General features: G+C 27.3%; 1 protein-coding gene across 6 annotated transcripts in view; it reads left to right on the top strand.

Moving 5' to 3' along the window:
• The first annotated feature begins 224 nt into the window (after positions 1–224).
• LOC100864242 (echinoderm microtubule-associated protein-like 2) overlaps positions 225–18,730 on the top strand; it is a 37,590-nt gene continuing 19,084 nt past the window's right edge. For 3 of the 6 annotated variants that reach the window (XR_015294132.1, XR_015294131.1, XM_086914198.1), the window contains exon 1: positions 12,289–12,393. Coding sequence is in view for 2 of the 6 variants with exons in the window: in XM_086914198.1 (XP_086770324.1) it covers positions 12,348–12,393 (46 nt within the window). In the remaining 4 variants the exon portion in view is untranslated. Of the gene's footprint in view, positions 1,014–12,288; positions 12,394–14,974; positions 15,375–18,730 lie in introns of those variants that run through there. The other 3 variants (XM_086914201.1, XM_086914199.1, XM_086914200.1) reach the window with 2 other exon arrangements.

Raw genomic sequence — 18,730 nt, 5'->3', positions numbered from 1 at the left:
AAGTAACATACTTTTATTCCTCGATCATTTATTTCATTTATTTCCATAAAAAAATTCCATTTTTAATTTGCAAATACGAAAATATTGTTTATAATTCATATAATATAATAATATAAAAAATATAAATATAAATAATATTTTTCCAACTATTTTCATATTTAACGTAACGTAAGAAAAAGGATATATAAAGGAATTATAAAGGATAATTTAAAATACAAGATAAATCGATAAAGTAGTTTTATAAATGGGAAATATTCAGACAGTCGTGGAAAGTTTAAAAAGATAGAAAAATATGGGAAATAAAAATATCTTATATTTTTAACGTTGGAAAGAATGACGCGTGCGATCGGTTCCCGGATCGGCAAGCTACGTCACTGGCCTGTATAGTTCACACCTGTTGCCCTGAATAGAACACGCGAGTGATACGTCACTGGCCGTAAACTGGTGGCACGGCTCACCTGTTGGCCTGAACAGTGCTTGGCTGGGTTGTTGAGCGTGCGGTTCCTTTCGCCCGCCACTGCTTCGCGATCACTTGGTTATCGTGTCTCTGTGCTCTTTGGATGCGTGTTTCCGCGAGTTACCTTCCCGTAACTCGGTATCGAATCGACATCACAGTGTCGTTCGAAATCAATTAAATTTCGCATTGCGCTTGAAAAAATTCGCCAACCAACCACTTTTCTCGATGAATAAAATAAGGGTGAGAAGAAGGTGAATCGTGAGTGAGAATCGACGACGCCCACAAAACGGAAACCGCGTCACCTGTAGAAGGGAGGAAAGCGAAAAGGGAAGAAGGACAACACCACTTTCTATGGATTCTTGAACGCCGTGAATTCGCGTCCAGCCGGATTGTATGCAAATATCTGAGGAAATATCCGTATCTTGCCTCTGTCTTTCTGACCCCACCAGCCTCCGCTCCCGGCTATCGTGTCGTTATTTACGCTGCTGACTAACCTACCCGTGGAAGAGGTCCACTCCGACCGATCGTGCATACCGCACGATCGTTTCGCAGACAGGTAATGCATTCTCTCTCTCTCTCTCTCTCTCTCTCTCTTTCTCTCTCTACTGAAATGTTCATCGTGAGTCGGTGTTTTTTTTCATCGATTTTGAATTGGATTCGTGTTGGTTAAGATTAGGAAAATTTCTAATGAAATTAGAATAGGAGAAATTCAACTATATTTTTATAAAATCATATTTATTCGATATTATATGATAGCATTTATTTCTTTTTCTATTTCGTTTTTCATTTTTTTTTATTTATGAATAAAATATATCGTAAAATATGTACGTAATATAAATATTATATTCGTGTATTTTCATAAAAGAAAATTAAAAATTTGCGAGTGAATTTATGAACATGAATGAGGAATGTAAAGTAAATCTAAGAAAGGAATTATCGTAGTTATAATAACGATAACGCGATGAAGATACGTGATTGATACGGAATGTATGCGAAAATTTACACGATACGTTTTAACCTTGGGATAAACTTGGATCAAATTTAAATTGGATTTCGAGAAAGATAAGATGTCTCGTTAAATGTCAAAATATCATGTTATACGTCTTAATAACAGTGAATTTTCTTGAAATTTCTCTTCAGAATCGAAATAGAATTAATCGAAATAGAAAATTGGGTTTCGTTTATTTCGAATAATGGGTATTTTCGTTATTTTTATCGGTAAAATATGATAAATTAAATTCAGCAGGATAAACATTATAACTCGTGATATTTTTATTTGGACTATAATTTTCCTTTCTTTGATTTCTTTTTTTTTTTTAAATTAATATATTTTTATCGTTAATATAATAATAATAATTCAAGTATTAATTTATCGGAGAAATAAATTGAAAGATATATGTGATACGTGTTATTATTATATGTGATATGTGTTAATTTTCAAAATAAGATTAAAATAAGCGAAGAATTTTCAATATAATTTTTCTAATACTTCTAATACTTTATTTGTAGCATTCATGGTGAAACATTTTGTACGCGTAGTAACGAATTTTGCATTACAAAATAGGTCGATCGTGTGTGTTTACTATAGGTATTTAACATAATCTTGTTTTGAAAATAATAGAAATGTCTTGTAATGAATAGTTGTAATGCCAATAATCAATAATTAATAATTATAAATTATAACACTTTTGGAATTCTCTTTTCAAAATATCATTCTACTTTTTTTATTTCTATTATTTTTCTAGATTATTAAAAAATAAAATTGCTCAAATTGTTTAAATTTGATACTTATTTACACATGTATGTTTCTTCTGTTCGAAATAGAAATGAAACTTTCAAACATCTTTAAAGGATTAAATAAAAGGTTGATGTAAAATTGATTAAATTGTTATTAAACGATAAAATTATCCAATCGATGAATCTGATAGCGAATAATTTCTCAAAAATGCGTAATAACGTTGAAGTTGTTTATCGTGTAAAGTCATATTTATATTGTAGAACGTTATCTATTGTAATCACGTACGATATCGATATCTGTTTGAAAGAAAGTCGAATTACTTCGTCACAATAGGTTGATACGATTAACAGAAAGCATAACGCGTTGCGCGATTTCCCTCTCCATCGTGTGCGAAATTTTGTTTCGTCAGTGAGTGATCGGTGAAAGCACTTCCCACACCTTCGAAACGGATTATCATGTTCAACTTTTCTCTAAAAATCGTTTCGAATCGATGTGAAAATCGTTTGATCGAATGCTATTCGTTTCGCATAAAAGCTGTATATTTTGATTGATTAGAAAACGACAATTCGTGATCGACATTTGTAAAAATCTTTTTTTTTTTCAAATCAATAGCTATTGTAAAAGAAATATATATTGCTTGATGTTTATCTGCTTAATATCTGAAATGATATCCGTTAACTATAAAATACACTGCGTTGTTCAATAATTAACGATCATTTGATTATTTATCAAATTAACTGTTTTTTGAGTAATAAAACAAGTAAATAATATATTGTTAATAGATTATGTTATATGAATAATACATATAAATATATCTGATTAACTGTTCTTAAGCAATAAAACAAGTTAATAACGTGGATTATATGAATAATATGTATAAATATATCGAATTAACTGTTTTTAAACGATAAAACAAGTTAATCACATGAATTATCTTATACGAATAATATATATATATAATACATTTATATATATCGATCTATTTGTCCATTTTGCGGAGTTTTTATACTGTAACGAATGAGTTTTTAAAATGAATCACTTCGTTACGAGATATCTTATAAGATACATTTATAATTGTTTTCTTTATTAAGCGGAGGAAAGATAATTATTTTCACGAATAAAAATTTCTTTTTTTTTTTTTCATCTTTCGTATCTTTCTTTTTGCGATATATGAAAAAAAGAGATTTTTTTGGTATTCTTATTCGATAGGAAGAAAAAAAAGGAAGAAAGATTAATTGCGCAACGAATCGAACGGTCTATTTTCGTTAATATGGTTTCACCGAGGCCGGCAAAACGTACAATAAGTAAACGTATGTACAGAAAGTAAGTAGAAGTTAAGGGCGAGAGTATGGACGGTGAACCGTAAAGAAGATATCGCCGTGAGATTTTTCAATCGACACCGTTATTATGTCCTGCTTTTTTTTTCGCGCTACCAATACGCCGCCGATGAGAGACCCACTCTTTACGTGTCACGACTCCGTATAGTTAGACAATACCGAGAGAAATTACGGTGGTGAATGTCGTGAGAAACCCGGCACGCCGTTGGCCCATTGTCACAATTCAGACCTCGTAATTGGCAAAGCGGTACGCTTCGAATCTTGTTCTCTTTATTTTCCGCTAAATCTTCCTACGTAGAAATTTCGTATCTCGTTTGTTCCTCGCCGAACAAAAAGAATTAATTTTCTAAAAATTTATAAAACTTCCACTTTTTTCAATATGTAAGTTATTATTTATACATATATATATATAAATAATAAAGTATATATATGAAATAAAATTATGAAAGGAAATTATATATATATATATATATATATATATATATATATATGTGTGTGTATGTGTGTATGAAATAAAATTTTATATTATTTTTCAAATAATTACAATGCTGATAAATTTCTCCTATCTTTGGTAAATGGAATATAATAATAAGGCACGGTGTGTTTTCGTGACAGAGAACGAAAACAAACGTTGTTTGCGATTAGTTGCGATAAGTGTCAAGGTTGTTGGAATAATGAATCGCAAGATAGTCGTTTAGGTCGTCGATATAACGTGGAAGTTATTCGATAATTTTGGAAGGATAATATCGACATCAAGTTTATTGTTGAGAACCTTCACAGTTTAATCGTGGCGATACGTAATAGAATTGCAAATTAAGTTTTTAAAGATATATTCTACTTGGATATTGGACTTATTGATGACACATATGTTCTCTTACAAAAGTATTCGAACATTTTTATTTTATGTACTACGATTGAAACACGCGTATTTTTAATGTCTTAATTTTAATTCTATTAAAAAAGAAAAATTATTCTCATAAGAAACGTAATATAGAATTATATTTGTTTTAAATAATAAAGTAGATAAATAGTAAACGATAAACTGAAAAATTCATGATGAAAAACGAAATAATGATTGATGAAAAAGCAAAATTGATATATATATATACGTATCTCTCCATTGAAAGAGTCGTGTGATTATAGCGATAAAAGGAAAATGGTGCGTTATTTAATTATAAAAAAAAAAAAAAAAAAAAGGAAGAAAAATCTCTAATATTTAAAAATGGTTTTAAAATATTATTCTAAAATATAAATAAACCGAAAATGGTATATTACGTGGTTAGAAAGTAGATAAGTTTCAACAGAACTGGCGCATTAATTCTCTCGTCGACACGTGAATGCACAGCTTGCATAGTATTGCAGTTTACTGACCTTGGTGCATACTATCGCGCGTTTCTCGATAAACGAATCGGTAAATTCATGAACTTTAGGCAAACATTTGAAACGTTTGTCTCGAAAACAGCGAAGAAAACGTCTTAACGATTAGTTGAAATAGTTATAAATCAAAATACATATTGGAGAAGGTTTGTCCGTTAATTGTATGCTCGGTACATGTAAATGCATAGTTTGCATCGCGTTGCAGTTGAGTGACCTCCAAGTCCAGTATATGCATGTAGCAATGGCGGCAAAGTAGAAATCTGCTAACGCGAAATTCACTTGATTGGAATTTCAATTATTCCACGAAATTACATCAATGACGATAATAATGTTTTATTTATTATATATATATATATATATAACGCGGTATACGATATATTCTTGTTTCAGATAATTAATTAATATTAATCTTGAAAGAGAAGTTATTAGCAATTTATTAATTACTAGAAAATGAAAAGAACGCTGAAAAAATTATAACGTTATAACAGTTTTTGGACGATTATTCAGTTATTATATTCGATTTGTAAAATAAAAATATAAAATAATTTGTTAAGAACAAAAAAAGATATATTAGAAGATATTTAAAATTTAAAAAGTTACATTATCTTTTTATAATAATTTAAAATTATTATTTCCATCGTTCGTAAAGGAAGGAACGATTTGTCTCGCTTCGCTGTTTCTATTCAATATGTTGCGTATACAAAACGCGTTTCTTGTTTATGGAGCTCTTAGTTGAACGCAATGTGGGATGATGCTATTATGCAAATTTCGGTACTGTATCCTTCGTGCTAATGACACAGTAGCAAGAGATGGAGAGTTGAATAAAATTTATGCAAGTATAGTCGTCATCGATTTTCCAACTTCTAATCACGCGCCAACGTTGCGCGTTTCCCTCTACGCGTGTTGAATCCTAGACACACTGATAACGGTCTACGCGCATACCAAATCGATTTTTTACATTAACGTCGATCCCACATACTGTATTTAATTGTATATCTCGAACGATAATTTTGATTCTTCAATTATAATAAATAATTTTAATTTTAATTAAAAGGAGATTTGGAACAAATTCTTTGTACCAACGTTTCTCAACTTTTTCGACTAGCGATACATTTTAAAACTACGATACACTATAATTTTTAAGATGAATAATTTTGTTTATTTATTTATAACAATAATGTATTTTGATGAGAAAAAGTTTTTTTGAATCGGACTTGTTGAGCATAAAAGCAGAGAAAGTCGATATCTTTTAAAGATCGATACTACTAGTGCATCCGTGTACAATTACAAAAGCCTGTCATGAAAGTACTTGAGAAGAATACTTGAGAAAATGAGCTGCGTATTCCACCGAGAAGATGGGATAAGATCGCTTGAAATTAGACACGAAATGACATCAAGATTTACACAACTACTGTTTGGTCGTGCCTTTCTTGCACTTCCGTACATTTTTGGTCTTACGAAATTAATATTTATGTTGAATCTTTCAGCTTGAAACATTGTAATTTTTTTAACATTGTGCGTAACACGAACCGTAACTTATTATTTCGAGGATAAATTTAATCAAGAAAACATATCTTCTAACAGAAATGAGAAAAGATCGTAGATTCTGTTCTTTGAATCGGTATTAGATGTACAGGTATATTCCCATGTATAATTTCATTAATTAAAGTTAAAACTTGTATTTAATGTATAAGATTAAAGCTGAATTTTTACAAGTTTTCTATTCCATTATTCTATTCATTAAATATTTCATTCTATTCTTTTCTTAAATGTTTGATTAAAAATTTTTCGAGATTTCTTCAAGTCAATATTTTAGATTTCGTAAAAAAAAAAAACTATATTGAAAAAGAATTTGAAAATTATTGAACATGGAAAATATTCGATTATTCGATTTGGGGGCGGAACTATTTAATATCAAAATTGTATCATTTTCAGATAGCATAGTACAATCTCTTTAAAGTTCAACAGATCTAGTTCTATGAATATTTGTTTCTATAAAGATTTATTTTTAGTACTCGCACTGCGTTTTATTTTAAACTACTTTCAAGGTCTTTTTTTTTCTTTTTGAGAGCATGCGATATAACGTGTGTTGAAGCGTTATTAGGTATGATAATTTTAAATGATAGTCTAGTATTAAATAATAAGAAATAATAAATATACATTTTTTTTCAGAAATATGATTTTAATTATTATATTATTATATTATATTACTCACGTGTAAGTAACTTTTATAAGATCTTTATAATTTACTATAAGAAATAAGAAATACTAGATTTAATTATCATATCATTGCACAATTTCATTGGCAAATTGTATCATAATAATAGGAAATATAATATAAAGCAAATACTAGTGTTAAAACATTTTTCTTTAAATTTATATCGTAAATATTCTTACTTGTAAAATAAAAATTTTATTTTGTTAAATATTATAAATTGTAATTGTAAAATAAAAATTTTTGAATATTTTGCTAAAATAATTAGAATTATCTAGAATCATTTTATAAATATTTAATCATGTGACTGTAGGTATTTTATTGCATTTATATGTGTAGCTGTTTATGCGCGTGATATTAATATCTATAAATAAATTATTTTTTAACTTTAAATGTTATTACAATCTTTGTATGAAACATTAAATTGAATAATTGCAAATTTCTTTTAATACAATGAATTTTTAATACAATTTTTGAACAACGTATCGGATATAAATATGCCTGTTTATTAAACATATGTTTGGAAAAATTAGATGCACGAACAAATGAAACGCTTAGTTCAAAATCAGTTCTTAAATTATTTTGTAATTTTTCTACTTTTAGAACAATCTGGTTTTAAAATAAACGCGAGACCAGGAAGAAGGACGATGCCCATCTCTACAATGCTCTAACGCAACTGCGTCTAGCGTTACATAAACTGTTCCAAATTAATTAAGATGCTTCATTAAGTCTAATGAATATACAGGCGTGTGTTGCCGTAGCGAGAAACTTGTGATTTTATCACGGGAAACATATTGCATATCCAAGTGAAATTTATTAGAAAACCAATTGATTTTCTGATTTTTACCGATCAAATAAAGAATAAAGTTTAGAAAAAAAAAATAACAATTATATCATTCGAGATTATTTGCACCAGGAATTTGTTTTAAGATTCAACAAAATTATTAAATTAAACATATCAAATTATATCTCTGATTAATACTAAAATTATTGTAGTGAAGTTAATGTGTATGTGCTTCTCTAATTATATTTACTATGAAATTATCGATTTGTACAAATAATGGTATATAAAAATTTAAAATATTCAATTATCGTATGTATAATCAAATTTAAACTGACGTTTATACTGTGAAATATTGTGCAAGTTATAAAGTGTGTCTGATCCACATTCGTTCGACACGATATTTTCAAATATTTTTATCTTGACCAAATTCGACACATATAATTTCTAATATCCATTTTCTTCCGCTCAAGTTTTATTTCTTGCCAAATTTGCCAAACTTTTGGCAATTTGCATTTATTGTAATATGTATGGTACAAATTAAAGATTTTCCACATTCTCATCAAAGAACGTGATCTACTTTCAGCGAGTAATCAATTCTAGTAGAGGCAGGAATTATGTTTAACAAGACTGGCGAGTTCCATTCGAGCTCGAACCACGTTCTATCAATGCGCAACGAGAATCATTCATAGTATCGTGACATCAATTTGCGTGAATGCAAATCCAGTTTATCATTAACATAATCTGATGTCCACGAGAGATTGTCATTCCTTCTTGTTTGGCTTATATAAGAAAGAAAGTAACGAGAAGTATGCACCGTGAAGCAATCGAGGAACGAGAATAGATGACAAAGGGATGAAAGAATGTAATAAATGGTGAATCATTTCCAACAATGTTATAATTATAAAATGTTATGATTATAAAAATATTACTACAATGCAAAATATTGATCCATATTCGTGGAATAAAAACACGCGATGTTCTATTCTTTCATAGACTTTTTGTCTTTCATGTTATCTTCACATTTTTTACTTCCACTATTCTGAAATCACAAACAAATTATTCGCACGATATAATGCCTTCCTTTGAATAAAACAACTTTGTTGTAAAACACTTTGTCGATAATTCTTTAATTCTTCGCGAGATATTAAATAAGACGAAACATTTTATGCGAGATAGATCATAGATTCTTTTGGATAAGAAGTAGGTCAGGATGATTCAAACTTTATAGAATAGAAATAAGGTTTATAGCGAATGAAATTCCCTCCGTTTTAGATTATTTAATTCATAGTATATAATCGAATTCGATACATTTTCAAAAACGATTTATTCGAAAAAGAAATTTTATATAAAAAGATGTCATTTTTTTATTTATCTTATTCTATAAATTAATAAAAATTAATTAATATATAAAATTTAAAAAAATTTGAGTGATTTTCATCAATGAGTTTCTCTATACAAGATTAAATTTCCTATAAATGCAAGAATATCCTTACTCAACTCACAAGTAAACATTTGCGACACTAGCGCCATTGATATACCGGCTTCCCGATATTAATTCACTAAACACGATACCAAGAAGCATATTTCACAAAGTGAATTTATTTCACAAGCGTTACAGAAATTTTTGTCGAGCATGCTTCCCAGGAATACATCGCCAATGGAACCGTACACCGGTGAATCTTAACGCTGACTTGATATCGAGGTTGCTTACGAATGGCGAACCAATTATCCGCGTCGCGTTTAATACGTATATGCGTATATGGTAGAGAACGCGGGGAGAGAGAGAGAGAGAGAGAGAAAAATATACTCGTATCTGTTCACAAGACAGTATCGTAAAATAAGCTTCGTGGGGGCCAGCCTTATGCACCAATAAGGCAACATTCTGACCAGGTCAATGCTTACTGGTTTTGTATTTCAACTCGTTCCCGCGTCTCTCGCTATTTCAGCGATCATCGCTTCGGGCGAAATGATTATGTCTATACATTAATATATATTTATGTATTATACTCTCTTTATTATACTCTCTATATATATTCTCTCGAGTATAGGTCTCTTTCGATATATCCTGATTCACGGTTCCTCTCCGATCATCTTTCCGAGAATATTATCCCTATCGTTTGCCACTTTTCGAAACGATCATTTCAATTCTTATTACAAATAGGGATGGAAATTCGATACGTATACTAAATTTAAATGAAAAGATATAAAAGATTTATTTCGTAATAAGATTCGAATACCATTAAAGTAAAATATGCAAAATACTCGTGGAATCATCACATCTTCGAAAGATTGATTTCAATAAAAATACTCACTTTTTTATTATAGTTATATAATGTTTAATGTGCGACTATATATCAAATTTAATTATGTATCGAGAATATAATTTTGTTTTAAAATACCCATCTTTTCCTTTCTAATTGCAATAAGAAAAAGTGATGATTTGGTCGCATGAATCATTTTTTACATGAACATACATGTATTTAGAAAAAATGAATCGTATTGTAGGAAATTTAAAAATTTGCCAATAAATGATATTTTTTAGAAAACATAATCGTACTAAAAATAATTATAGGAATGAATTATTATATAAAGATATAGTATCTAGAATATTATTACTTTAATGTAAAAAATAAATCATAAATTTTGTTTGTATAAATAAAAAATTTATTTGAAAAATAATTAGAAATATTGTAGTCAAAATTCTGCAGTATTTTATAGAATATTTTAAAATAATATTTTAATGATTTTAAAATTATAGTTTAAAAAAAATATTTAAATTAAAATTCGTCTCCACAAAATGTAGAGGCGATTAACGAGATTGCAAAAATTATTAATTTTAAAATTTGAGAAATATTTGATTTGGAATCCTGTGTTTAATCTTTAATATTCTGATATATCTATTTAATCCAAGTGTCTAGATTATCTGATAGATTATTTAAACGACATGTCCCGATCTCCATTAAACCGGTTAATCAAGGTTGCATCGAATCGAGAAGTGAAGAAAACTTAGGATGTTTGAACACGATTAATAATTGATTTTATTCATACTTAGAAAGGAATATATAAATTACTTGATATATTTGATTACTTTTTTTCATTTTAAAAAGAAGTGATATAATATGATTCGAACTTTATATATAATAACTTTGATCAATTTATATCGAATGGAGCAAGTTTTATTATTTATAAATCTTGAAATTAATAAATAAATAATTTGGAATATAAATAAATAATTTTTAAAGAAAAACGATTTATAATTATATTACAATATAATATATTAAGTTTTACTTTCGAAATCTAATGATTTTTTAAATTCATAGCAAAAATTTTACAATTTTAACTTTTATATGTTATTCAAATAAATACAATATTATAATAAGTAATAATATGACAATAAATATAAAATGAAAAGTAAAAACAATTTTCTAATTCTGACGAATCGAATTGATATAATATATTTATTGCATTTGAAAACTTCATATTAAAACTTAATACATTTTCTTTATTTTTTTTTTTCTTCTTTTTTTTATATAGAATACAAACGAAGATGCAACACGTCCCAGTTTCTAAAACAACATCAGGTACGTTCGCGATCACGTAGCGTCATTCGTTTTCATTGATCAAGGTCGCGACGCATTTTTATTCTTTTTCCTGATTGAATTATAAAATTAAAGAATTAAACAACAAAGAACAAGGAAAAAAATATTTAATTATACATCGTGCAACTATATTAAGAAGAAAGATAAAAAGATATATAATATAATAAATAAAATAAATGCGATATTATAATGATTATCATCATATAATGATTAATATATTAATCATCAATGATTTGTAATTATCAAATGAGAATAAACAATTTGTATGGCGGCAATCGTGCCGATTTTCAAACCAAAGACAATAGCGAATCATGACGCGGTTAACATTTTTGTATCGTAATATCATTCTTTCTTTCTTTTTTTTTTTTCATATTTTGCTTGATATCACGGTTTTATTATTCCGATATTTCGATATCCTATACGTCATATCAATTCAAAATTATATTATATTATTACGTATTAGAACATATTATAGAATACATCGTATATTTTTATCAGATTGAAAATTATTATCGGAAATTGATTTGACATATAAAAGATTCATATAAAAGAATAATGATAGAAAAATAATTTTGGCCAATAATAATTCTTTTTCAAGATATTTATCGAACGAATATATAATATCTTTTCTAAAATTTATGAAAAATGATTATCTATAATATCTTTTTCTTTTAATAGTTTAATTAACATAATAACTATTATTATGTATAAAAATTGTATAAAATGTATAAAAATTCATAATATATATATAAATAAATTAACAAATTATTTCTCTTTTCAGACACGGAGTCTTCAACGAAGGAGCAACATCAGTATGAAAAGAAAAGTTCGGACACGAGGATGCACGTAAACGGGCATACGACACACAACGCGAAACAAGAAATGAGTAAGTTTTTTTGTTTATTAGATATTTACATACATACATTCCTGTTCATAAATATTAGAACATTTGTTCGTCTGGTATAAAACATAATGATTGAGCGGAAATTAAAAAGAAAAGAAAAAATAATAAAAAATAAATTTAAATGTAATATTACTTCACCTAGTTGCGTAGTCATCTAGTAACTCGGTACGGTTCTATGAACAGAAATTACAGTTATAGCAATTTATCGTGGGCTAATTTTCTAATTTGATTTTTTCAAAAAATGAAGAGTTAAAGAAAAAAATATTTTTTTTTTTTTTTTTGATTTACAACTATGATAAACAAATAATCCGAATATTTATTATTCCATTGAACAGTGATAATTGTTCAAAATTGAAACTATTGATTTCTAATATATATCTTTATAACAAATAATATATAATTAAATATATGTAATTATATTTTTATTTGAATAAAAACCAATACATATAATTTCTTTTTGAAAAGAAAACTACATTTTTTAATTTTTAATATGCAAAAACGGAACAATTTTAAATCAATCAATTTGAACATTAATAAGAAAATACAACGCGCCAGCGGTATTAATTGTAAATTCAACGTCGAAAATTAGAAAAATAAAGGTAAAAGATAATATATTCTATCTTATATACTTTTATTTATTTCTTGAATGTGAAACTTGTAATTTTAATATGAATAAGTAGACAAAATATAAATGGGATCGTAAATTTGACAATTGGAACAGTATTCCAGTAGAGAAACTCTTGGTCGCAGAATTAGTCGAATGTGCGTCGTAAATGAGGAAAATAGATATTGTATGGTGGCCGATGTCACTTGTTACGTAAGTGATTCAAGGCTCGATGACGTTATGCGAAGGTGTGCCATCCTCATCCTGTTCTTTCATTATTATCGATTCACCGTTTATTTGGTCGAATAACGAATTCTTAGATGGAATTTTACGAAATTTTGTCAACGTTTATCCATTTGAACATTTGAACGTTTCAATATTTCGTTGAGTTCTGATATGGCGTTGCCACTTCAACTCAAGAGTTTTAAAACTTTATCAGCGTTTTTCGAAGCAATATATTATTTGAAACTGAAGTTCCTTGTTGTCAAGGAAAGAAATTTTTGATCAAGTTATTTAAAGTCGGAATTTGAATATTCACAAAAGAAAAAAATTTAGAAGAAAAAGAATTAATAAAAATAAAATATTTTATTTTATTTTTAAAAGGAAGTACTTCATATGCAACGATACTCATTTTCGAAATAAACTTTTTTTTAATCATTTAATGATTTTATTAATATAATATCGATTCAATATATATCGTTAGATATTATAGAATTAGTATTTCTTCCTAATTTAGTTAACAAAAACCTAGTTACGAAGAGAAGTACATAACAAAATATAAATAAATAATTTTTGTTAAATTTATTAAATATAGTAAAAATATAAAATCTTCGAATTCAAGACCACTTTTATTATAATATTTCGCGAAAATATGTAATTTTGTACGTAGAACGATCTCTTGGCGAGGATTTAAACGAGGATTGATTCGGTTTTATTTTCTAGACTGCATCATTCGCTGGAATAGTGCCGAAGGATGACATAACACGAGTAATTTTAATGGAACAACTCCCTCGATATAGGACAAGATGATTTCGAAGAATAGTGTTAAGGTGTGTTCGATATCTAGGATGCGATTCGTTCGTTAGAAACGAATAGCATAAATCTAAAGGATAAATCGAACGCGTTTAATCTCATGTCCGGAAATGAGTTCGATGTGTAGAGGATCTTGATTTATTGGCATAATTTCTTCGTATCGAAGGAAAGGGAAACTTAAAAACAATTATTAAGATTAATGTGTAGAAATATCTGTAATGAGAAATATTTCTTTATCAAATTTATAATTGATATAATGCTATGATATAAAAGTTAGAATCATATAAATATTATTTATGGGAATAATTATAAAAATCATTGTGTATGGTAATATGTTACGTGTGATACACGTGTATGTTTTTATTATATGTTCTTTTTAAGAAAACGATAAATAATTGCAATTATGAAAATAATAGATAAAGAAATATAATAAAGATAAAAAAAATTAATAATTGACATCCTAATGGAAGAAAATTTTATTTATCTATTGGACTGTTAAAAAAAAAAAAAGAAATAAAAGTATTAGATTTATGGGCATAAATATATGCATCTTTAATGTAAATTTTTTGACGAAGTTTAGGGAAAAATCACATTGACAATAGATTTCATCGTAAGTTTGAAAAATTTCGAAATTAAAAAGGAGAAAAATATTTTGAATTGTACTATAAATTAATGGTAGGTTAAAATTTATTTAAAAAAAAATGGAGTATCGTGCATTTATCGTGGGAAAAAAATAAAAATAAAAGAAATCGGTGAAGGCAAAAAGAATAATCGGTATATGTATACGTATAGGATGTATCGTGACCCCAGTCAATGGTTCGCGTAGCGTAGTCGAGTCATCTGGATCATCTGGAGTATCTAGAACGTATTGATCGCGGCTAAGCAGCTGTACTCTCGGGCTGGCAGTAACGTTGGGGCGGCCGTACGGAAAACACACGTGTTACACGGTCTCGCGATGAAAACGTCGGTGTCGTGAAAACTACTTTCGAGGGAAAGTGCAAAGCCCTTTCGCTTTGACCCGATCTAACAACCGATTCTTCCCACGTTCGATGTGCGCATGCCTTCGTTTAAAAGCGATTTTTATTTTTTTCCCCGAATATCGAACGAGCAGAGATATGCCACGTTTATAAGTTTAGTCGGCGATTAATCGCGATTAATCGTAAATAATCGAAAACAAAGTGAATTGTTTATGCGCCGACCGCGCGTTTTCTTTTCACATCGTGTACGCGGGGTGTAAATTTCTTCTCCAAGTTTTGTTATTTGTCAAAGTGTGCGATGATGTTACACGTGAGGACAGAATTTTAGCGAAGATGAGGATCAGGATGAGGTGGAAAATGCTTTTTGAATTTTTAATCATCCTTTAAGCGCTTATGTCGCATATATATATATATATATATAAATATATATATATATAATATATAATAGAAATAGTGATGGAAAAGTTTATATATATTATATATATAAAATAATAATATAATAATAAAATGATAATTGATCATAACAACAACAATAACAACAACAATAATAATAATGAAATAATATGGATTCACAAACGATCCAATAAATATCGATAAAAAATTCGCGTCACTTGTGCAATACACGTTCAAAGATTAAACCATAACGTTTACAGGATTAAATGTTTCTTATCTTTCTCTCTTCCTCTTTTGATGCGATATTAGGATAATTGGTGTAATTTTATTAGGAATAGAAATAGATTTGAAACGATATTTGATCGCGAATAATTTCGTAATTAACAAGAATTTAGTTTACATTGCGGTTTCAAAGTGTCGATCTTAAATATCCATTTCGATGTTTGTGCAAATGTTGGAAATGTTTGACAGCAAATAATTTCCTCTTTTGGGAACAATGATTGATTCTATTTGCGTTATAATTATTCATCGTTTGTTGTATCGATCAATTTCGAATGATATGATGAATTAGAAATTAAAATATGTAAAATTTGTAAGAATTTTAACATGTAATATGCGATAAAGTATATTTATCATTGATGAAATTAATTCTAATAATTTTTTATTTAAGAATACATTTTATCGATATTGATCGATGTAATAAATATTCCTTTTTTCTACAATCTTCACAATAATAATCTTTGAATATAAAATAAATTATACGAATAATTAAATTAAATAATAATATATAATTATTATATTAATATAATATAATAATATAATAAATTAAATAATAAATAATTAAATTAAATTATACGTTAAATATTTATAAAGTTTAATATTTACTAAATTTTACAATTGATTTAGCCACGATTATGATATTTTTTATCATTATATTTTTTTACAATAGTTGTATATTTTTTTCACTAATGATTTAATTTATTTAATTTGTTATTTCTTACTGATTATTGATTGCAATGATTCAAAACAATATTTTAACTCGTATAATTGTCTTAAAATAAAAAAAAAAGAAATAAGTTACAATTTGTTCTATATTTATTTTTGCAATAAAATGATATCGTATGCGCGTAAATATTTTTTTGAACGAGAAATATCGAATATAACTAAACTTTAAAATATTTAATGCACCTTACTATATTCATTTGATATTTTATTGTAACTCATTCGGTGCTTATCTTCGTAAAAAGAAGGAATTAAATGTTTTTTCGTATCTCTGAAAGATACGTAGATTTATATAATACCGATATTCCATTTATATGTCCGGTGACGAAAATATACGTTTCGTTAAGAAATTATTAATCTATCATAACGAGAATAATACTCATAATTGATGTTTTTCTTATATGCAAATTAATTTAAAATATATGGAGGGCAAAATTTTCGTCTGTGGTAAGTATTGTATAAATATTGCACGAGTAATTAAATATATATTAATAATTATGTACCTTGTACATATATTTGTATAAATAATTAATATATTTTGAAAGATATATTATTACTAATAATCGTTAGTAGTATAGTTTTTAGCGTAATTAAAGTATTAATAATAAAATATAATATCAATAAAAAATTAAAAAATGAAGTAAAATTATTGAAAAAATTCAAATTCAAAATTCAAAAATTGTTAGAAAACTTGCAATATTTTACATTTCTTTTAATGACAGAATAAGAAAAAAAATGACAACTATATATAATTATTATAAATATCAAATAATTATTAATAATATTTTCCCAAGTTAATTCAATTACATTATTTACAATGTATTAAAATAGTATTAAAATATTTTATATTATTCTATATTATTAACAATTACGGGGAATCATACATTTTTCTCAATGTTTCGTTATTTTAAATATCATTTTTGTGATAAATTATATAAAATTCGTATAGAAACAATCGTTTCTTTTTAGATTCGAAATTTTAGATTTCTTTTTTTTATTATTTTTTAATCTTTCATTTTCTTTGCGTAGATTACGTAAATCCTACTATAAAGAACTAATCAATTCGAATGTATTTTTCCGTTTCTCTTCATATTTAGTTATCCATTATCGAAGATCGTCTTTGAAATCGCATAGTCATACATTCTGAACGATGTTTTAACGATTCACGTTTCGTAATTAAAAATAATCGATTATTTTTATATATTTTTGCATTATAATATCTATTATCGTATTATAATATTACAACATGATAATATAAATATTTTATTTTATTACGTTATTGACAATTTAATGGAAAGATGTTATATTCATAACATAAAAAAAAGATTTTATTATGAATCGTCATGAATTATTGTACGTAGAGAGAGAGAGAGAGAGAGAGAGAGAGAGAGAGAGAGATCAAAAGTTTTATCGAAAATTTATATTTAATAGAGACTATAACTTGAAAATCCAATTATTCAAATATTAAAATATAATGTAAAAAAAGGAAAAAACGATATTCATACACAAAAGATGGAATAATATATAAATGAATTGTTGAAGTTAGAAATATATGGATAATAAAAGGAAAAATTATTTCTAAAAGTTAGCGTTTCGAAGACGAAATGGTTGATGGTTGATGAGAATTGCGTGGCGTGTTTCGTGTAGGAATTGTTTATCGCGATTCGTAACGGATTCGCGCACGTTTCACTTTCAATGAATATTCGCGTTTCCAGAGACGATGTCAACCTCCTCCCCTCAACTTGGATTGCTCGATTCGTGTCGCGTTCGTTCGCTCTCCCAATTCACTTTCCACTGGGCTAATTGCTTTTCGTTGGATCTCACTTGGGATCCAAATAATCGATCCAAAACCGTTGATCGCGATTTTCAACATCGATTCGCGATTATTATTATTATCATTATTATTATTATTTTTATTATTATTATTATTATTATTATTATTATTATTATTATTATTATTATTATTATTATTATTATTATTATTATTATTATTCGATTCATAGCGTGTCACGTCGCGCAAATAATTTCAAGATCGCGTTTCACGGTTCGTTCGTCATCGGTTCGTGAAATTCTCGTAATGGCTAATAATCGAAATAGAGAGAGTGTAACGTCCTCTTTGAGCTCTGAATTCGAACGTAATGATAACATCAATAACTTATCTAATCTATTTTAAAAGATGCGAAAATCTTTTTTCTATCGTATGTATAAATGAATGGGTAAATATGATGAAAACTGTAATTATTAATATTATCTCAATAATCTTAATAATATCAAGGTAAATGGAACACTTTGCTGCTACCATTTTATGTTC

The sequence above is a fragment of the Apis florea genome, unplaced genomic scaffold, assembly GCF_048593485.1.
Source record: "Apis florea isolate Af1SG1 unplaced genomic scaffold, ASM4859348v1 contig_3585_pilon, whole genome shotgun sequence".
NCBI classification, from domain to species: domain Eukaryota; kingdom Metazoa; phylum Arthropoda; class Insecta; order Hymenoptera; family Apidae; genus Apis; species Apis florea.
This window is presented reverse-complemented; position numbering and strand designations above follow the sequence as displayed.